At 39.0% G+C, this 23,437-nt stretch overlaps 1 protein-coding gene across 1 annotated transcript in view; it reads right to left on the reverse strand.

Annotated features, from left to right (window-relative positions):
* Positions 1–4,784: 4,784 nt before the first annotated feature.
* The window catches only part of MASP2 (MBL associated serine protease 2), a 390,238-nt gene continuing 371,585 nt past the window's right edge, over positions 4,785–23,437 (reverse strand). The window contains exons 10-11 of the mRNA XM_053691441.1: positions 7,918–7,995; positions 4,785–5,679 (exon numbers count right to left, since the gene is read on the reverse strand). Coding sequence (XP_053547416.1) covers positions 4,919–5,679; positions 7,918–7,995 — 839 coding nt within the window. The 3' untranslated portion in view covers positions 4,785–4,918. The remainder of the gene's footprint in view (positions 5,680–7,917; positions 7,996–23,437) is intronic.

The raw sequence follows: 23,437 nt of genomic DNA on the forward strand, positions 1-23,437 counted from the left end.
GTCATTAATTCAATCTCTCCTCTTTGGAGTATCAATTTGGTGCTGAGGGCTTTACAGGTTCCTCCGTTTGAAACTATGCATTCTCTGAACATTAAATTACTTTCTTGGAAAAGTATTGTTCCTTTTGGTTATTTCTTCTGCTAGAAGAGTTTTTGAGTTATCTGCTCTTTTTTGTGAATATTCTTTTCTGATTTTTCATCAGGATAAGGCAGTATTACTTCCTGATATTCATCATTTTGTTCAGGTTTTGATTCGTATCAAACCTATCATTAAGCCAATTTCTCCTCCTTGGAGTCTTAATTTGGTTCTGAAGGCTTTTCAGGCTCTTCTATTTGAGCATATGCTTGCTCTGGACATTAATTACTTTCATGGAAAGTATTGTTCTTCTTGGACATCTCTTCAGCTAGAACAGTTTTTGAATTATCTGTTCTTTCTTATGAATCTCTTTTTTCTGATTTTTTCATCAGGATAAGGTGGTTTTTGCTGTCCTCATTTCAATTATTACCTAAAGTTGTAAATTCTAACAACATTAGGGAGGAATTATTGTTTTCCTAAGACTTCTTTGGTGAGATTCTTACTTTCTTTGGATATGGTAAGAGTTTTTGAAATTCTATGTTGAAGCTATTCAGATTTCAGATAGACTTCTAGTCTATTTGTTATCTTTTCTGGTCTTAGGAAGGTCAAAAGGCTTCTGCCATTTATTTGGCATCTTGCTTAAACTTTTGATTCATCATGCTTATTTGGAGTCGGGTGGATTCCCGCCTCGGAGGATTACGGCTCATTCTACTAGGGAAGTTTCTACTTCCTGGGCTTTTTAAGAATGAAGCTTCTGTTGATCAGATTTGCAAAGCAATGACTTGGTCTTCTTTGCATACTTTTACTATGTTCTACCATTTTCATGTTTTCTCTTCTTTAAAAGCAGTTTTGGTAGAATGGTATTTCAGGCAGCTGTTTCAGTTTGATTCTTCTGCTTTTTTCATTATAAAAATTGAAACTTTTTTGATTTGGGTAGTGGATTAATTTTTCAGCGGAATTGGCTGTCTTTATTTTATCCCTCCCTCTCTAGTGACTCTTGCGTGGAAGTTCCACATCTTGGGTATCTACTATCCCATACGTCACTAGCTCATGGACTCTTGCTAATTACATGAAAGAAAACATAATTTATGTAAGAACTTACCTGATAAATTCATTTCTTTCATATTAGCAAGAGTCCATGAGGCCCACCCTTTTTTGTGGTGGTTATGATTTTTTTGTATAAAGCACAATTATTCCAATTCCTTATTTTTTGATGCTTTCGCTCCTTTCTTATCACCCCACTTCTTGGCTATTCGTTAAACTGAATTGTGGGTGTGGTGAGGGGTGTATTTATAGGCATTTTAAGGTTTGGGAAACTTTGCCCCTCCTGGTAGGAATGTATATCCCATACGTCACTAGCTCATGGACTCTTGCTTATATGAAAGAAATGAATTTATCAGGTAAGTTCTTACATAAATTATGTTTTTTGGTTACTTTTTCTTCTGCTCTTAGAGTTTCTGAGTTTTCAGCATTACAATATGATTCTTCTTACCTTACTTATTCATTCCGATAAGGTAGTGTTACGTACCAAACCTGGTTTTCTTCATAAGGTTGTTTTCAACAAACATATTAATCAGGAATTTATTGTTCCTTCATTGTGTCCTAATTCTTCTTCTAAGAAGGAGCGTCAGTTACATAACTTGGACGTGGTCCGTGCCTTGAAGTTCTACTTGCAGGCGACTAAGGATTTTTGTCATACATCTTCATTATTTGTATGTAGGGGTCAGAAAGCTACGGCTACCTCTCTTTCTTTTTGGCTGAAGAGTATCATCCGTGTTGCATATGAGACTGCTGGACAGCAGCCTCCAGAACAAATTACGGCTCATTCTACTAGGGCTGTGGCTCCTAATGGGCATTTAAAAATGATGCTTCTGTTGAACAGATTTGCAAGGCTGCAACTTGGTCGTCTCTTCACACTTTTTCCCAATTTTCCAAATTTGATACTTTTACCTGAGGCTGTTTTTGGGAGAAAGGTTCTTCAAGCAGTGGTGCCTTCCGTTTAGGTTCCTGTCTTGTCTCTCCCTTTCATCCGTGTCCTATAGCTTTGGTATTGTATCCCATAAGTAAGGATCAAATCTGTGGACTCGTTATATCTTGTAAAAGAAAAGGAAATTCAGGCTTACCTGATAAATGTATTTCTTTTACAATATGACGAGTCCACGGCCCGACCTGTCGTTTTCTAAGGTTTTTATTTTTGTTAAACTTCAGTCACCTCTGCTCCTTAGCTTTTCCTTTCTCTTCCTAACTTCGTTCGAATGACTGGGTTAGGGGGGAAGGGAGGAGCTATTTATGCAGCTCTGCTGTGGTGCTCCTCCTCCTGCTGACCAGGAGGCGATATCCCATAAGTAAGGATGAAATCTGTGGACTCGTCATATCGTAAAATAAATAAATTTATCAGGTAAGCATAAATTTCCTTTTTATGTGATATGTTATGTATGATATGATGTTCTTCATATCCATTTATATATTGATTTCTTTTTTATTGTTTCATCTTTATTTGGTGACTGTTTTTCCGTATTATTGTACATATTTGTGAATACTAATAAAAATAATATTTAAAAAAAAAAGCATACCCAAGTATCACAGCAGAGGTCTTTGGTCTCAGCAATAGGATAAGCATACACAAGTATCACAGCAGAGGTCTTTGGTCTCAGCAATAAGATAAGCATACCCAAGTATCACAGCAGAGGTCTTTGGTCTAAGCAGTAGGATAAGCATACACAAGTATCACAGCAGAGATCTTTGGTCTCAGCAGCAGGATAAGCATACACAAGTATCACAGTAGAGGATACTAGCTTTAGAAGCAGGGACCTTCGGATAAGGAGCAGGAACCAACTTACAAGGACCTTCTTAGGCAATAACTCCGTACAGAGTGATGTACTGAGCAACCTTATATAGGGACTCCCACACCTGAGCCTTCCAGATAGGAGTTCTAACAATCAGAGGCTGGCCCTTAAAATCTAGGCAGTGTGTGGCCGCACACACCTAGAGAGTCATAGATGCTAATCAGACTGATCTCGGTGTCTCTGCACGTGGGACGCCGAGACGGACCGCCAGGGGCCCTGCATTAACCGCGGCTAGGACCAGGGTACGAACCCTGACAGTGCCCCCTCCTTAGGCGTAACCTCAGGATGGTGAGAATGTTTCTTCCTGAAATCTTGGATGCGTGCTGGAGCATGAACCTCTGATGCTGATACCCTACTTCTCTCATCAGGACCATATACTTTCCAGTGAATGAAGTACTCCAACTTCCCTCTATGGATTCTGGCATTCAGGATCTCTTCAACTTCATATTCTTCTGATCCATCCACCATGATGGGTCCTGTAATAGATGGTGTACGGGATGAAAATGGATCAGGTATTACTGGTTTGAGAAGAGAGACAAGAAACACCGGGTGAATATGATAGGAAGATGGTAATTGTAGACATATTGCAACTGGAGATATGATCTTTTCAATGATGAAGGGTCCAATAAAGCGACAACCTAATTTCTTGGAAGGTAGAGTAAGTCAAAGATGAGAAGTAGATAAATACACTTTATCCCCTACTTGATAATCGGGGGGTAGGATGTCTTTTCCTATCGGCCTAGCCCTTGTATATAGGGACTCCCACACCTGAGTCTTCCAGGTAGGAGTCCTAACAATCAGAGGCTGGCCCTTAAAATGTAGGCAGCATGCGCCACGTGCGCCTAGAGAGCCGTAGCTGCTAATCAGACTGGTCTCGGCGTCTTTGCACATGGGACGCCGAGATGGACCACGGGGGGCCCTGCATTTCCGCGGCTAGGACCAGGGTAAGGACCCTGACAGTATGTAACTTACGGAAGGGATGTAGGTACAAAGTCTTATCTGATGTGGGTGTGTCATATGATAAGAACCTGAAAACTTATTAGGAGGAATACAACAATGAGAGATTATAATATTGTTGTAAGGTAGTAGATTCAGCAGTAATATGAAAAAGCACAAATTTACAAGATAGTCCAGCAGAAAGAGTGATGACGTATACCATAATGCAATCATACAAGTGATGTGTATTAAACTAATCCTGAGAATTAATTAAACCTGTATTTTGTGCAGGAGAAAATGTATGTTTCTTCATAGTAGACAGGTGCTATTTGAATGGAAAATAATATCCTTTGGCTTAGGCACTCATATTTACAATACCACAATGAAAGTTCCTTGTGAGTGACCCGGGTGTAGATAATTAATGGGAAGCTTGAAACATTGTCATAAACTTTTAACAAAGTGAGAAACTACTTACGGGAAACAAACTCATGTGATATGGGCTAAAACAGTTGTTCAGATACACCTTGATCAAAGCTGAGATGGGAGACTTTTTAAAATAATCTATTTCATGAAAACATTTTTTTTATTGTTAATACCTTTTATATATTAGTAGCTTTAACTATATCAGTATTCCTTTAAATTAACCCATTAACTGCCAGAAAAGTTTACCATGCATTATGTAGCATTTGTTTCTGTTAGCCAATGTGTTAACAATGACAAAAACTTCTGGCTGAAAATAATAACAGACAACTTTCATTTTATTATTTTTAAATCAATGTATTATTTAACAAATACATTTTACAGACCAATCTGCAAGTTTCTCAGACTTTTTCACTAGTCAGTTCTAAATGCTGACATTTTACAATTAAACAATAAAAAAAAAATAACAAATTATTGGGAAACTTTTTTATTTTAATATCAATAATAAAATATTAAAATATAATAGTGTTCTGTTTTTGTAATTAAATACATTCAGTGTTTTTAATCTTAAGCAAATAGCTCACAAATTTTTAAAATATAAACACAAGTTATGATGTTGTGAAGAATAATGCTGAAAAAGTTTAGTGTTTTTGAAACATGTTTTGTATCCAGTCAATAAAGTTACTGACTTTTGTATAAACTCCATATTGGCCGACAACACCACACTCTGCCCCCCATGACACTATACCTCCAATAAACCATTTCTTGCTTTGTGAATCTAAGAACACTAAAGCCCCTCCACTGTCCCCCTCACAAGAATCCTTCCCGCCTGCCTCATTGCCGGCACATAACATGTTGTCGGTTACTAAGGCTTTTAATCTGTCATATTTTAATTTGCATATGCTGTGGGAAATAACATCAAGTGCTACGTATTGTAATCTGCGTGCACTGGTTCCTCTGTGCGTCAGTCCCCAGCCAGATACAAGACCTATATTATTAGCGTCTTCTTCATGCGAGATGCGGAATCTTTCTTCTGTTGTTGGAAGGCAGATCGCCAATATGTTTTGACTGAGTTCTACTTTATTTTTTAGCTTAATCAGGGCAATATCATTGTCAAAATTTGTACTGTTAAATGCCTCATGCTTAATAATTACATCAGGGAATCCTGTAATATAGTTACGATCAAAAATACCCAATAACCCCATTTTTATAACTATATCTGAGGGTTTCTCTGCACCATCAACTACGTGGGCCGCTGTGATGATCCATTGGTCATTCAGTAATGCCCCTCCCCCTGCTTGGTCTCCTTTGAGAATGTACACTTGCCATGGGAATTCACCAAGTTTAGCAGCCTTTCCTCCAAAAATGCGGGACCTTGCTTCTGATGTTCTAATTCCACAATCTAGAAAAAGATTTAAAATGATGTAACTTAATAGAAAATAAAATATTGCCTTTCGCTCCATATAGGGCAGATCATCAAGAGGGAGCAAAATGTGTTAGCTGCATCTCTTAGAGACTCTTTTGCACGGTTATTCATCATGTTTAAAAGGTGGAAATAAAGTGTGTTTTTATTTTTGATAACCACGTGCTTTTTGTGATGATGCTATGGCAACTTGAGTGCATTTGCAATCTACTGTATTTACCAATCTGATCTTGACAGCAACTCAGTATCTTTGTGTATCTGTCTGTCAATCTATATATCGCACATAAATAGAGCATGTGTGTGTGTGCGCCTGCATGTGTGTTTGTGTCTGCATGTGGGTGTGTATTTGTGTGTGTATACATGTGTGTGTGTGTAATTGTGTGCATGATTGTGTGTGCATGCATGTGTGTGTAAGTGTGTGCATGTATGTGTGTGTGTAAGTGTGCAGGCATGTGTGAGTATGTGTGTGTATGCATGCATGTGTGTGCATACATGTGTGTCTATGCATGTTTACGTGTGTTTATTCATGTGTAAGTGTATGTATGCATTTGTAAGTGTGTGTATGCGTGTGTAAGTGTGTGTATGCATGTGTAAGTGTGTGTATGCATGTGTAAGTGTGTGTGCACATGCATGTGTGTGTGCATGCACTTGTAAGTGTGTATGCGTGTGTAAGTGTGTGCATGCATGTGTGTGTATGCGTGTGTAAGTGTATGTATGCTTGTGTAAGTGTATGTATGCATGTGTGTATGCATGTTTAAGTGTGTGTATTTGTAAGTGTGTGTATGCATGTTTGTGTATGTGTAAGTGTGTGTGTATGTGTAAGCGTGTGTGTATGCCTGTGTGTGTGTGCATGCACGTGTAGCTGTGTGTGTATATGCACGTTTGTGTGTGTATGCATGTGTAAGTGTGTGTGTGTGTATGCATGTGTGTGTGTATGCATGTGTAAGCGTGTGTGTATGCATGTGTAAGCGTGTGTGTATGTGTGTTTGTATGCCTGTGTAAGTGTGTGTGTATGCATGTGTAAGTGTGTGTGTATGCGCGTTTGTGTGTGTATGCATGTGTGTGTATGCACATGTGTGTATGCGCGTTTGTGTGTGTATGCATGTGTAAGTGTGTGTGTGTAAGCATGTGTAAGTATGCGCATGTGTGTATATGCATGTGTAAGTGTGTGTATGCGTGTGTGTGTGCATGTGTAAGTGTGTGTATGCGTATGCACGTGTAAGTGTGTGTATACGCGTTTGTGTGTGTATGCGTGTGTAAGTGTGTGTGTGTAGGCAGGTGTGTGTGTATGCGTGTGTGTGTATGTATGTATGCGTAAGTGTGTGTGTGTATGCGCGTGTAAGTGTGTGTGTATGCGCGTGTAAGTGTGTGTATGTATGCGTGTGTATATGCATGTGTAAGTGTGTGTATGTATGCGTGTGTAAGTGTGTGTGTATGCATGCATGTGTAAGTGTCTGTATGTATGCGTGTGTATGTATGTGTGTGTGTATGTATGTGTGTCTAAGTGTGTGTGTATGCATGTGTAAGTGTGTGTATGTATGTGTGTGTGTATGCATGTGTAAGTGTGTGTATGCGTGTGTAAGTGTGTATGTATGCATGTGTGTGTGTATGTATGCATGTGTAAGTGTGTGTATGTATGTATGCGTAAGTGTGTGTGTATGCGCGTGTAAGTGTGTGTGTATGCACGTGTAAGTGTGTGTATGTATGCGTGTGTATATGCATGTGTAAGTGTGTGTATGTATGCGTGTGTAAGTGTGTGTGTATATGCGTGTGTAAGTGTGTGTGTATGCATGCATGTGTAAGTGTGAGTATGTATGCGTGTGTATGTATGTGTGTGTGTATGTATGTGTGTCTAAGTGTGTGTATGCATGTGTAAGTGTGTGTATGTATGTGTGTGTGTATGCATGTGTAAGTGTGTGTATGCGTGTGTATGTATGCATGTGTGTGTGTATGTATGCATGTGTAAGTGTGTGTATGTATGCATGTGTAAGTGTGTGTGTATGCATGTGTAAGTGTGTGTAAGTATGTGTGTGTGGATTCTTTGTGACAGGGAATGTGACAAAATGCTGCAGAGGATAAAAAATGAAGGTGCCAGGTATAGAGGGAAAGAAGAGTTAATAAAATAAGTCTGTTTCATTTGGTGCTGTCATTGGTATCACTAATTAGTATATTATGTGCACTATGTACTTGTTAGTTTGTTTAATAACATCACATTACCAGGCACACAGTGCGGAAGGGTGTTAGCTCCATTGCTGCTGTCTTCCCAGGTTCCGTTAGCTTCGCACGTGTACTGACCTAAAGGAACAGAAATAAATACTATTGTACATTGTTCTAAATGATTAAAGGGATATGAAACCCCAAAATTTTATTTCATGATTCATATAGAGCATTCTATGTTACATAACCTTCTAATTTACTTCTATTATTATCTTTTTTTCATTCTCTTGGTATCTTTTGTTGAAAAGCAGGAATGTATGATTAGGAGCTGGCCCATTTCTGGAGCACTATATTGCATCAGTTTTGCAAGAAATTGTGACGAAACGTGTAGGTGGGTGGGGCTTATAGCCAAAGTTAAAATGTGAACCTGAAAAATATTGGCACTTTCTACCTCTCATTTATACTATTACTTAGCGGTTTAAAGATCATGTTTAGTCTGGCAGGACTTATGGTTAGACAACATACTTAGAATTGACCAGGAAATTCTCTATAGGGGGCATGAAAGATATTGGTCCTCTGTTGATATTAGAGACACTGAATCACCAATGATTGTTAAGTCTAAGTCATACGATAAATACATTTTATGCTAACGCTAATACATTAAAGCATTAACTTTAATAACTTCTTGTCGCTTTGTGATATTGAGCGCCTGTAAAGGTTTGTGTGGTGCTTGAAAAATATCAGCACTGAATCCTTCCCTAAATTACTATGTGATCCGAAATTGATACTGAGAATCCAAGAGCAATACATATTACGATATTTAACTAAAAACAATGCTGGAAACTATTGAATGGGACTTGAAATATATCGGCCCATATAATTAACTAACTGAAACTTAGTTGCAGTCACTGTGTGAGCCTATGTAATGAAGTTGTATGCATGTGTATTAGATACAGTGTAACACTTGATAACACGCTAACTACTTGAGAGTGAGAATGACTGTTTGAAAGGGTTTTCTCTGTACAGTTGAGTCTTAGGAGCAAGAGCATCTAGAAGTAATTAACTAGACTTGCCAATCATCAATACTAAAACAACAGAGTATCCCCTCACAGATATATAACTTACAGCATAAACCCCTGGCCACTTTTTAATCTTTTTCTAAAAATGTAATTCCTTTGTATATGTCTGAGTCGCGATTTGGCAGGAGGGTATGAAGGAATGTGACCCTCTTTCTCTGACAGTACAAAGGGTTTGCACCTAAATCTTTTCTTCTCTTCTTAAGAGATTTATATGGTTATCAATAAAGATATTAATTTTAACTTCTTTTTTTTAAATACACTCCACACCTATTGTATTGTTATATATTACTATGCCCAATTTAGCATAGTGGAGTTAATATCCCTAAATTGTGTCGACAAATTTATCAATGATAAGAACAATATTCTAAAAGCAGGGCCACCATCAGGGGGTGAATAGGGTGACTCCTGTCAGGGGCACTTCAGTTTGTACAGTGTGTGCCAGTCGGCAGATCACTTTCATTTGCAGAGTTAGTAGGACTTACTTAGTAAATGTTTTTTTATTTATTTGTGCAATTTCAGATTGTAAATTCAGTGTGGTAGTTATATGGTGGGCCAGGGGTCCATAAAACAAATTCGGCTAGATTACGAGTCTTGCGTTAGCCTTAAAAAGCAGCGTTGAGAGGTCCAAACGCTGCTTTTTAATGCCCGCTGGTATTACGAGTCTTGCAAGTACAGGTGTACCGCTCACTTTTTTGGCCAGACTCGAAAATACCTCAAATAACCTTACGTCAATTGCGTATCCTCTTTTTTTCAATGGGATTTGCCTAACGCCGGTATTACAAGTCTTCCAAAAAGTGAGCGGTAGACCCTCTCCTGTCAAGCCTGGTACCGCATTTAAAAGTCAGTAGTTAAGAGTTTTATGGGCTAACGCCGTAGCATAAAACTCTTAACTAAAGTGCTAAAAAAGTACACTAACACCCATAAACTACCTATTAACCCCTAAACCGAGGCCCCCCACATCGCAAACACTAAAATAAATTTTTTAACCCCTAATCTGCCAAACCGGACATCGCCACCACTATAATAAATATATTAACCCCTAAATCGCCGCACTCCCGCATCGCAAACACTAGTTAAATTTTATTAACCCCTAATCTGCCATCCCTAACATCGCCGACACCTACCTACATTTATTAACCCCTAATCAAATGTATTAACCCCTAAATCTAAGTCTAACCCTAACACCCCCCTAACTTAAATATATTCCTATTTAAACCTAAATACTTACCTATAAAATAAACCCTAAAATAGCTACAATATAACTAATAGTTACATTGTAGCTATCTCAGGGTTTATTTTTATTTTACAGGCAAGTTTGTATTTATTTTAACTAGGTACAATAGTTATCTAGTTAAAATAAATACAAACTTGCCTGTAAAATAAAAATAAACCCTGAGATAGCTACAATGTAACTTTTAGTTACCTAGCTAAAATAAATACAAAAGTACCTGTAAAATAAAACCTAACCTAAGTTACAATTTGTCAGGGATTTTAGCATATCAAGTGCTGTCACTTTAAATCTCAACCTACTTTACACTACTTAAGGCCCCTCCTCTCTCTACTCCCTGCTTGGTAATTTGATACAGTTGTTCAAGTGACTCCTGCCGAAGAAACCTAGCCCTATCCTTCTGTCTAAGTGGGATTATCTACCTGAGCTTCTTAATTTCTGCTGAGTACTGCTGTCCTCAGCTCCTCTGTGCCAGTTTTCCTCCAACAGCTAACTGCAGCTTTACCGGAACCAAAGATTCAGCCAAAGTTCCTTCCTTGCACTACTCCGGGTGTGTGTGACGTCACACCCGGCATCTCAGCATTCTCGCAGCGCGTGTACCGCACTCTCTCTCTCCTTCATGGGTAACAAACTCACCAGCAACTACTGACACACTGTCCCTGCATTACTTCAAAGATTTAGTCTGTATACTTAACTTACTTCTGCCAGATAACTGCATGACACTGTTACGCTTGCTATCTGAATACCGCTACCTAAGTGACTGTTCTGATATCCTCACCTGTTAAGTTACCTTGTCAGCCATACTCATTGCTTATTATACTATGGTTTGCCATCTCATCAATTACCTGCATATCCCAGCATAACCATTTCAACCTGTCTTTAACACCTCAGCTGCTGCCTATACCTACAGTAATTCATACTACAACAATTTCAGGAAATGGTTCTGTTATTCTGCCTCAACTAACACATATTGTGGCTTGTGCTTTAGTACAATAACATTGTCTTTACTCACACTCATTTCAAACCTCTGCTAATTTAGTGTGCTCTACAAATTGCACTGGGGGTTGTAATCTCTGCCTTCAACGCTACATTTAGGCAGTTTGCGTGTGAGAGTGTGTGTGATTACTGTAAATATTTTAACTGCTTGCTGTGCTTGTGTGACTCTTGTGCTATACATATATATTCTACCTTGGAGGAATATCTATCTTATTTATCTGTTGATACCTTTCTATCATATTTATCTGTTGATACCTATCTATCATAATTATCTGGTTGTGTGACAGCTCCGTTTTCACTCTGTACCCTACAGTAGTGACCCTCAGTTCGATGAGCATAACAGGATTCCTATAAGTTAGATCTGTGTGAATCCAAGGTTTGGTGTGAGGCTGAGTGGTCCTACAATAGAGGATACTAGGTACCAGAACTTCTCCATCACTTGTTCTGACATACAACACATAACATTACATATTACCAAGCCTCCTATAGTACCTCTATCCTCTATCATGGAGCTAAGTGAACTTTCTAACAGAGTGGGTTCTCTAGCCCAAAGTATGGACAATATGCTACAGGGCTTAAGGGAGATACAAATTGAGAATGATAACATTAGGAAATTTATCAATCAGCATTTGGCAAATAAACCTTCTACACCAGAGACCACACCTGAGCCTGTGGTAAGCCCCCCTGAGAAATTCTCTGGGGATAGGTCAATGTTTAGAGACTTTAGAAATTCCTGCACTCTCATGTTTACTTTGAAACCAAAGTCTTATCCTACTGATAGAATACGTGTTTTGACTGTGATTTCCTTCTTACGTGGAGAGGCTAGATCATGGGCTAATGCCTTCTACGAAACTGATGACCCCATACTAAATTCTCTTGATTCCTTTTTTACCGCAATGTCCCTCTTGTATGAGGATCATAACAAGCAGAATACTGCTGAGACTGCTTTAAGATCTCTACGCCAAGGGAAAAGGATGGTAGAAGAATACATAACGGACTTCAAAAGGTGGGCTCCCGACACCTTGTGGAACAATCCGGCTTTGAAAAATCAATTTTGCTTGGGTCTGAGTGATTCCTTAAAAGACGAACTTGCCAGAGGTATAATTCCAGATGACGTCGAGGCTCTAATGACTTTGTGTGTTGGTATTGACCTAAGACTCAGGGAACGAAAGTTTGAGAAGTCCACAGCAGACAACACGTCTAAGAAATACACCCCGTATCATTACAATCTTCCTTCCCATTCTACTAGGAACGTCGACGAACCCATGGATGTTGCAGTGATCAGAGGGCCACTTAAGGCCGAAGAGAAAGCTAGGCGCAAACTGCTGAATTTGTGTCTGTATTGTGCTGAAAAGGATCATGGTGTGAGGGATTGCCCATCTCTCCTTCGTCAGAAGAAGGGTAAGAGATCAAGTAATAGTCACACAGTGAATCTGGTTGACAATAGCTCACCCCATTTATCAATCCCTCTTTCATTACAGTAGGATCACCAGAAGACAGACGTACAGGCCGTAGTTGACTGGAGCATCTGGGAATTTCATAGATTTAGTTTTTGTTGTTAAGCACAAAATACCATTAATAAAGAAGAGTGTTGCACTAGCCATCCGTTTGGTTGACGGTTCCTTCTTTAGTTCAGGTCCTATTTTACACCACACCGTTCCACTTACTGTTACCTCAGCTTCTGGGCATAGAGAACTAATGTCTTTTGATGTCCTGCCAAGTTCTGTTTATCCTATGATACTTGGTATTCAGTGGTTGTCTAAACATAATCCCACTATCTCCTGGACAGAAGCGACAGTAGTTTTTGTTTCTCAGTTTTGTAAGCAATCTTGTACTGACTCTCATACACTTTGTCATGTAACTGTAGACACACTACCTGATTGTTATAGGGAATATTCAGATGTTTTTGATAAAGCTTAGGCAGCCACTCTTCCGCCACATAGAAGTTATGATTGCCCTATAGATATTATTCCTAATTGTTCCATTCCATTTGGTCACATATATCCTTTATCTCAGCCAGAATTGGCTCACCTTAAGGAATATTTAGATGAAAATCTGAAAAAAGGGTTCATACGACTATCTACTTCTTCAGCGGGCGCTGCCATGTTTTTTGTGAAAAACATGGATGGCAGTTTACGCCCCATTATAGATTATAGACAACTGAACAAATGTACTAAGAAAAACAGATACCCCTTGCCTCTCATTCCTGAACTAATTGAACGCTTGCAAGGTGCCACCATCTATACCAAGCTTGATCTTAGAGGCGCTTACAATTTGATCAGGATGAGAGCAGGGGATGAATGGTTAACGGCTTTCCGTACACATTACGGACTCTACGAATATACGGTGATGCCGTTTGGGCTATGTAACGCCCCGGCCACTTTCCAGTGCTTTATAAATGACTTGTTCCATGACCTATTGGATGTCTGTATAGTTATCTATTTAGATGACATTCTTGTATATTCTGATTCTTATGAAAACCACCTATCACACGTAAAACAAGTCCTATCTCGATTAAGGCATCATTATCTCTACGCCAAGTTAGAGAAGTGTATATGTAACACCAACACCATATCCTTTTTTGGGTTATTCTATCTCCCCCACTGGGATTACCATGGAAACCAGTAAAGTAGAAGCCATACTTAGATGGCCTGTACCCAGTTGTAAAAAAGATGTCCAGAGATTCCTTGGATTTGCGAATTTTTATAGAAAATTCATTAAAGATTTTTCACATATTGTCAGACCTCTAACCAGTCTAACTAGAAAACTTATCAAGTTTTCATGGGATAGAAAAGCTGAAGATTCTTTTACTACCCTTAAGAACAGATTTACTTCAGCCCCTATACTGCAATTCCCAGATCCCAGTTGTCATTATACGCTTGAGGTTGATGCTTCTGAATATGCAATTGGGGCCGTTCTGTCCCAGAGGGTCTCCCAAAAAGAGCCTTTACACCCAGTTTCATTTTATTCTCGTGTCATGAGTTCAGCTGAAATTAACTATGGCATTGGAGATAAAGAATTGCTTGCCATCAAATCCGCATTGGAGTTCTGGAGGCATATTTTAGAAGGTACAAAATACCCGATTACTATCTACACCGACCATCGTAACTTGGAGTACTTGAAGACAAATAAGACCTTGACTTCACGCCAAGTCCGTTGGAGCCTTTTCTTTTCACGTTTCGATTACGTGATCACTTATCGTCCAGGCTCAAAGAATTTCAAGGCTGATACCCTCTGCCGTATACCTCCTAAACCACAAGATCATCTGACCCCTGGCGCTGTGATACCTGCGGATAGGATTATCTGCTTAACAAATGACTTCTTAAAAACACTAAAGCTTCAGCAGAAGGAGGATTCTTTAATAAGACACCTCAACTTAGAAAAACACTCTGATGAGTTGTACTATCATGATAACCAACTTTATGTCCCATTGGCTCTTAGAAATCAGGTATTGGCAGCAGCCCATGATTCAACGTTAGCAGGTCATCCTGGGGTACATAGGACTCTTCATATTCTTTCAAGGAATTATTGGTGGCCCAAAATGACTGATACAGTCAGTCAATATATTCAGACTTGTTTACTTTGCACCACTAAAAAACATCAACATAAACGTCCTTATGGATATCTTCTATCTCTCCCCATACCTGAAAGGCCATGGGTGGACATTGCCATGGACTATATTGTTGATCTTCCACCTTCTGCAAATTTTAACACTATACTAGTAGTGGTTGATCTATTCTCTAAAATGGCCCATTTCTTGCCGCATAGAGGTCTACCCACAGCTTCTGAAACAGCTAACCTCTTTATAGATCATGTTGTCAAACTACATGGTTTACCGAATTCCATTACTACAGACAGAGGATCACAGTTTACCTCCAGGTTTTGGAATCATCTTTGTCAATTTCTCAACATCTCTAGGAAGCTAAGTACTGCCTTTCACCCCCAAACCAACGGGCAGACTGAGAGAACAAATCAAGCTCTGGAGCAGTATCTCCGTTGTTATTGTTCCCTAGAACAAGACAATTGGCATTCACTCCTGTCTACTGCAGAATTTGCTCATAATAACATGCTTAACTCCTCCACTAAGATGACTCCATTTTTTCTTAACTACGGGTTCCATCCTTCTTATGACATTCAAAGTTCTAATAACTCACTCATACCTATAGTTAATGACAAGGTCAACACTCTGTCCAAAGGCTTTGCCAGTGTAAAACAAATACTACAAGATGCTCAAGCTGCACAAAAACGTCATTATGATCTACGACGTTCCAAACCTCCTTAATATATGGTGGGCGACAAGGTTTGGTTGAGCACTAAGAATTTAAGATTACAAGTACCATCCAAGAAACTTGCTTCTCTTTATTTGGGTCCTTTTGAGATTAAGAAGGTTGTTAATGTTAATGCAGTCATGCTCTTGCTGCCTTCTTCCATGAGAATACATCCAACGTTTCATGTCTCACTTCTAAAACCCTATGGTTCTATTAGGGCTACACCCACAACGGGTGCGTCTCAAACTCATGTGGCAGATGAGATGGAGTATGAGATTGAGTCCATCCAGGATTCATGATACTTTCGAAACCACCTCCAATATCTGGTCAGTTTGAAGGGATATGGTCCTGAGGAGGATTCTTGGGAGCCTGCTACAAATGTCACGGCTCCACGTCTCCTGTCTTTATTCCATCGGAGGAATCCCCACCGTCCAGGCCCTTAATCCGCTGAGCGGCTCCTTGAGGGGGGTGTTCTGTCAGGGATTTTAGCATATCAAGTGCTGTCACTTTAAATCTCAACCTACTTTACACTACTTAAGGCCCCTCCTCTCTCTACTCCCTGCTTGGTAATTTGATTCAGTTGTTCAAGTGACTCCTGCCGAAGAAACCTAGCCATATCCTTCTGTCTAAGTGGGATTATCTACCTGAGCTTCTTAATTTCTGATGAGTACTGCTGTCCTCAGCTCCTCTGTGCCAGTTTTCCTCCAACAGCTAACTGCAGCTTTACCGGAACCAAAGATTCAGCCAAAGTTCCTTCCTTGCACTACTCCGGGTGTGTGTGACGTCACACCCGGCATCTCAGCATTCTCGCAGCGCGTGTACCGCGCTCTCTCTCCTTCATGGGTAACAAACTCACCAGCAACTACTGACACGCTGTCCCTGCATTACTTCAAAGATTTGGTCTGTATACTTAACTTACTTCTGCCGGATAACTGCATGACACTGTTACGCTTGCTATCTGAATACTGCTACCTAAGTGACTGTTCTGATATCCTCAACTGTTACGTTACCTTGTCAGCCATACTCATTGCTTATTATACTATGGTTTGCCATCTCATCAATTACCTGCATATCCCAGCATAACCATTTCAACCTGTCTTTAACACCTCAGCTGCTGCCTATACCTATAGTAATTCATACTACAACAATTTCAGGACATGGTTCTGTTATTCTGCCTCAACTAACACATATTGTGGCTTGTGCTTTAGTACAATTACATTGTCTTTACTCACACTCATTTCAAACCTCTGCTAATTTAGTGTGCTATACAAATTGCACTGGGAGTTGTAATCTCTGCCTTGCGTGTGAGAGTGTGTGTGATTGCTGTAAATATTTTATCTGCTTGCTGTGCTTGTGTGACTCTTGTGCTATACATATATATTCTACCTTGGAGGAATATCTATCTTATTTATCTGTTGATACCTTTCTATCATGTTTATCTGTTGATACCTATCTATCATAATTATCTGGTTGCGTGACAGCTCCGTTTTCACTCTGTACCCTACAGTAGTGACCCTCAGTTCGATGAGCATAACAGGATTCCTATAAGTTAGATCTGTGTGAATCCAAGGTTTGGTGTGAGGCTGAGTGGTCCTACAATAGAGGATACTAGGTACCAGAACTTCTCCATCACTTGTTCTGACATACAACACATAACATTACACAATTACACCTAACACTACACTATAATTAAATAAATTCCCTAAATTAACTACAATTAAATACAATTTAATACAATTATCTAAAGTACGGAAAAAAAACTAAATTACAGAAAATAATTAAAAAATTACAAGTTTTTTAAACTAATTACACCTAATCTAATCCCCCTAATAAAATAAAAAAGCCCCCCAAAATAATAAAAAGCCCTACCCTATACTAAATTACAAATAGCCCTTAAAAGGGCCTTTTGTGGGGCATTGCCCCAAAGTAATCAGCTCTTTTGCCTGTAAAAAAAAGTACAATACCCCCCCAACATTAAAACCCACCACCCACACACCCAACCCTACTCTAAAACCCACCCGGGCGAAGTGGTCCTCCAGACGGGCAGAAGTCTTCATCCAAGCCGAGAAGAAGAGGTCCTCCAGACGGGCAGAAGTTTACCGGGCCGAAGTCCTCAACGAAGCCGGGCGAAGTGGTCCTCCAGATGGGCAGAAGTCTTCATCCAAGCCGGGAAGAAGAGGTCCTCCAGACGGGCAGAAGTCTTCATCCAGACAGTATCTTCTATCTTCATCCTTCCGGCGATGAGCGGATCCATCTTCAAGACAACCGACGCAGAGCATCCTCTTCATCCAACGACTCCAAGATGGCGTCCCTTCAATTCCGATTGGCTAATAGAATTCTCTCAGCCAATTGGAATTAAGGTAGGAAAAATCCTATTGGCATATGCAATCAGCCAATAGGATTAAACTTCAATCCTATTGGCTGATCCATTCTATTGGATCATTGGATCAGCCAATAGAATTGAAGTTCAATCCTATTGGCTGATTGCATCAGCCAATAGGATTTTTCCTACCTTAATTCTGATTGGCTGATAGAATTCTATCAGCCAATCGGAATTGAAGGGACGCCATGTTGGATAACGTCACTTAAAGGAACCTTCATTCGTCAGGAGTCGTCGGATGAAGAGGATGCTCCGCGTCGGTTGTCTTGAAGATGGACCCGCTTCATGCCGGAAGGATGAAGATAGAAGATGCCGTCTGGATGAAGACTTCTGCCCATCTGGAGGACCACTTCACACAGCTTCATTGAGGAGTTCGGCCCGGTTGGGTGAAGACTTCTCAAGGTAGGGTGATCTTCAAGGGGTTAGTGTTAGGTTTTATTAAGGGGGATTAGGTGGGTTTTAGAGTAGGGTTGGGTGTGTGGGTGGTGTACAGAAAATAATAAAATAATTACAAGTTTTTTAAACTAATTACACCTAATCTAATCCCCCTAATAAAATAAAAAGCCCCCCAAAATAATAAAACGCCCTACCATATACTAAATTACAAATAGCCCTTAAAAGGGCATTTTGTGGGGCATTGCCCCAAAGTAATCAGCTCTTTTGCCTGTAAAAAAAAGTACAATACCCCCCAACATTAAAACCCACCACCCACACACCCAACCCTACTCTAAAACCCACCTAATCCCCCTTAATAAAACCTAACACTAACCCCTTGAAGATCACCCTACCTTGAGAAGTCTTCACCCAACCGGGCCGAACTCCTCAACGAAGCCGGGCGAAGTGGACCTCCAGACGGGCAGAAGTCTTCATCCAGACGGCATCTTCTATCTTCATCCTTCCAGCACGAAGCGGGTCCATCTTCAAGACAACCGACGTGGAGCATCCTCTTCATCCGACGACTCCCCACGAATGAAAGTTCCTTTAAGTGACGTTATCCAACATGGCGTCCCTTCAATTCCGATTGGCTGATAGAATTCTATCAGCCAATCGGAATTAAGGTAGGAAAAATCCTATTATTGAACTTCAATTCTATTGGCTGATGCAATCAGCCAATAGGATTGAACTTCAATTCTATTGGCTGATCCAATCAGCCAATAGAATGCGAGCTCAATCCTATTGGCTGATTGGATCAGCCAATAGGATTGAAGTTTAATCCTATTGGCTGATTGCATCAGCCAATAGGATTTTTCCTACCTTAATTCTATTAGCCAATCGGAATTGAAGGGACACCATTTTTTTTTTTAGGATTTTCCTACCTTAATTCTATTAGCCAATCGGAATTGAAGGGACACCATCTTGGATGGCGTCACTTAAAGGAACCTTCATTCGTCGGGAGTCGTCGGATGAAGAGGATGCTCTGCGTCGGTTGTCTTGAAGATGGATCCGCTCATCGCCGGAAGGATGAAGATAGAAGATACTGTCTGGATGAAGACTTCAGCCCGTCTGGAGGACCGCTTCTTCCCGGCTTGGATGAAGACTTCTGCCCGTCTGGAGGACCACTTCGCCCGGCTTCGTTGAGGACTTCGGCCCGGTAAACTTCTGCCCGTCTGGAGGACCTCTTCTTCTCAGCTTGGATGAAGACTTCTGCCCGTCTGGAGGACCACTTTGCCCGGCTTCGTTGAGGACTTCGGCCCAGTTGGGTGAAGACTTCTCAAGGTAGGGTGATCTTCAAGGGGTTAGTGTTAGGTTTTATTAAGGGGGGATTGGGTGGGTTTTAGAGTAGTGTTGGTTGTGTGGGTGGTGGGTTTTAATGTTGGGGGTGCACTGTACTATTTTTTCAGGTAAAACAGCTGATTACTTTGGTGCAATGCCCCGCAAAAGGCCCTTTAAGGGCTATGTGTAATTTAGTATAGGGTAGGGCTTTTTATTATTTTGGGGACTTTTTATTTTTTTAGGGGGATTAGATTAGGTGTAATTAGTTTAAAAAACTTGTAATTATTTTATTATTTTCTGTAACTTAGTGTTTGTTTTTTTCCGTACTTTAGATAATTGTAGTTAATTTAGGGAATTAATTTAATTATAGTGTAGTGTTAGGTGTAATTGTAACTTAGGTTACGTTTTATTTTACAGGTAAATTTGTCTTTATTTTAACTAGGTAGCTATTAAATAGTTAATAACTATTTAATAACTATTCTACCTAGTTAAAATAAATACAAAGTTGCCTGTAAAATAAAAATAAATCCTAAACTAGATACAATGTAATTATTAGTTATATAGTTATATTGTAGCTAGCTTAGGGTTTATTTTACAGGTAAGTATTTTGTTTTAAATAGGAATAATTTAGTTATTAATAGTAAGTTTTATTTAGATTTATTTAAATTATATTTAAGTTAGGGGGTGTTAGGGTTAGACAGGTTTAGGGGTTAATAACTTTAATATAGTGGCGGCGACGTTGCGGGCGGCAGATTAGGGGTTAATAAATGTAGTTAGGTTGCGGCGACATTGGGGGTGGCAAATTAGGGGTTAATAAATATAATGTAGGGTTCGGCGATGTTGGGGGCAGCAGATTAGGGGTTCATAAGTATAATGTAGGTGGCGGCGGTATGGGTATCAGTAATTATCTCACCAGTTAGATGTCGAAGCGTTTTGGCCTGATAACAGGTCTTTTTCAAGACTGTATAACTTAGTGAGATATGTTGCTTTATATAGGGTAAGTAATCCAATAACCTGTTAGTGTTTGGGTGCCAAAAATGTTACTTCCTTAAGGACCGCCCATATGAAATTAATTGTGGGTATGGGCAACCTGTTTTTTAAAAGGGGGTTTTTGTCCGTTTTTATATTATTTATATATTGTTATTTACAGCTATGCTGGTTTAGTATTAACAATACCCCTCTATATAAAATTGATTCCATGTTTCTTTTCATAACATAAATGTTCCTTTACTGGCCTTTGATGATGATCATCAAATTTTGTTTACATCTGCCGTTTTGTCACGTCACATCCGGTTTCGGGTATGTGACGTCACATCCGGAAATTCATTTCCGGTTTCGGTTTCGCCGGTTGTTTTGATATATTCCGGTTACGTGACAGTTTTTTTTAAAATGGGGCAATTTTAATGTATTGTATTACTGGTATAGGAATATCAATAACTTTGTATACTCTACTATAGACTTTATATAAACAGCAAATGATCAACATTGTTATATTCACCAACATCTCTTGGTAATGTTTATATAGGAGCTATGTGTGCTCATAAATAGACTATTGAATAGATATGTGAGTCAAGTGATGTGAAAGCATTTATGTAAAAACATCATAATGGTACCATAAAATAATATAATTTAAAGATGATATAGAGTATGTTAAACATATCAAAAAATGTAAACATAGCAGGTTGAAACGTAAATTGAACTTTAAAAATTTATATTTAAAAATGACAGAAATACATACATATCTTGGAAATTAAAAGAGCGGATACATTCTAATATAATAAGTTACAATTTATAAAACCACAGCTTAAAGTAAAAAACTATAGCTAAGTAGAAAACAATACATATTCCAAAAATAAGTAACAACTATGAAATACAATAGACAGAATAAGTACATGTAGGGGTAATTAAAATCTTTAGTGAAAAGACAGGGGTCGAATTATGTAGAGAGATGGAGGAATAATAAATAGTGTCAAACTCATTATTTGTGGATCTAAACCTTCCCTAGTAACAATATTAGGTGACTTATCAGTAAAATTAGGTGACTTATCAGTAAAAAGACAGGGGTCAATTTATGTGGAGAGATGGAAGAATAATAGATAGTGTCAAACTTATTATTTGTTGATCTAAACCTTCCCTAGTAACAGGATTAGGTGACTTATCAAATGGTATTGTCCTTTATTATCCTTCCCAAGGTAGTTTATAGGGTGGCACCTATATTTATATGGTTACTTCCTAAGTTGTGAAAGTTGTGACAGATATTCTCTATTATTAAGTTCTTTCGGATACAAGCAATCTAAAGTGAATATCCATTTGGATTAGTTAAAAAGTAATTTCTGTTCATAGTTGCCTCCTCTCCAATTTCTATTTATTTTTTTGAATCCCAAAGAATTTGAAATCTTTAATATTCCCACCATGTTTCAGTGTAAAGTGCTTATATAGTGCAGTGTCTATATTTTTTTTTCTATGCATAATATATGCTCTCTGAGTCTGTCTTTTAACATTCTAGAGGTCTGTCCTACATATTGTAAACCACAGGGGCATTGTATCAGATAAATTACACCACTATCTGCACATCTAACCAAACTGTGAATGTTATATTTCTCTTTTTTTGAACATGAAAAGAAATGGTTAGTTTTCAAACCATTTTTACATGCCTTAGAACTTGGGCAAGGGTAAAAACCTCTGATATCCTTACCAAATGTGTTTGTCATGTTTTGCCTTTTTTGTCTAGGAATACTTGGAGCTAGCATGTTTCTTAAGTTATTAGTTTTCCTATATATGAACTTTGGATGGACAGTCAGTATTTCTCCAATTGTGTCATCCTCTTTTAGTAATGGCCAAAGTCGCTTGAATATTTTTTCTATAATGTGTTTGTTCTCACAATATTCAGTGATCATTGGGACATCAATGGTATCATCTTGATGTTGTTTAACCTGCTTGTTCTTATATTTTATAAGATATGTACGGTCAACTTTCCTGACTTCTTCGATCTTCCATCCAGAATTTCTTCCTTATATCCCCTATCTAAAAATCTTTGTTTTAAGATGTTGGCTTGTTCCTCCCATCTTTTAGGGTTGGAACATTTTTTTCTCACCCTCAGCAGTTGGCCTTTTGGGATATTTGCTTTCCAAGTGGCATGATGCAGCTCAAACTATGAATCTAATTATTACAATCAACCTCCTTGAAGAAGGTCAATGTCTCTATTTACCCATCTATGATCTCTATTTTCCGATCCAGAAAGTTGATCTTGTTCTTACTAAATTCGTAGGTGAATTGTAGATTCATCATATTCTTGTTCATCACCTTAATAGTATATTGTAAATCTTCAAGTGTGCCTCTCCAGATTAAAAAGATGTCATCGATATATCTTACATACAGGACCAGGTCCGCGCTGGCTGGGCAGGGGTCCCAGAATATTTGTTCCCACTTGCCCATATAGAGATTTGCGTAACTCGGCGCGAACCTGGTCCCCATTGCTGTCCCACATAATTGCTGATAAAACTTATTCTCATTGCTAAAATAATAGTGGGTTAAAATATAATTTATACTGTCAAGGATAAAAGTGCGTTGTGCTTCCGGTATATCTGGGTCTTTCTTAAGGAAGAAGTTCACTGCTTCAATACCTCCTTCGTGGGGAATATTAGTATAAAGCGATGTTACATCGCATGTGGCCATGATACACTGATCCTCCTACTTTATTTTGTCTAGAATAGTTCAAATTTGAGTAGAGTCTCTTAAATATGACAGAAGGCTAGTGACATACTTCTGAAGGTTTTTATCTACGTACTCAGAGAGATTACAAGATATGGATCCTATGCCTGATATAATGGGTCTTCCGGGTGGATTAGTCAAGGACTAGTGGATTTTTGGAAGTTGATAGAACACTGGGGTGATTGGATGTGTTACTTGTATATAG

The sequence above is a fragment of the Bombina bombina genome, chromosome 8 (assembly GCF_027579735.1).
Source record: "Bombina bombina isolate aBomBom1 chromosome 8, aBomBom1.pri, whole genome shotgun sequence".
Lineage (NCBI taxonomy): Eukaryota > Metazoa > Chordata > Amphibia > Anura > Bombinatoridae > Bombina > Bombina bombina.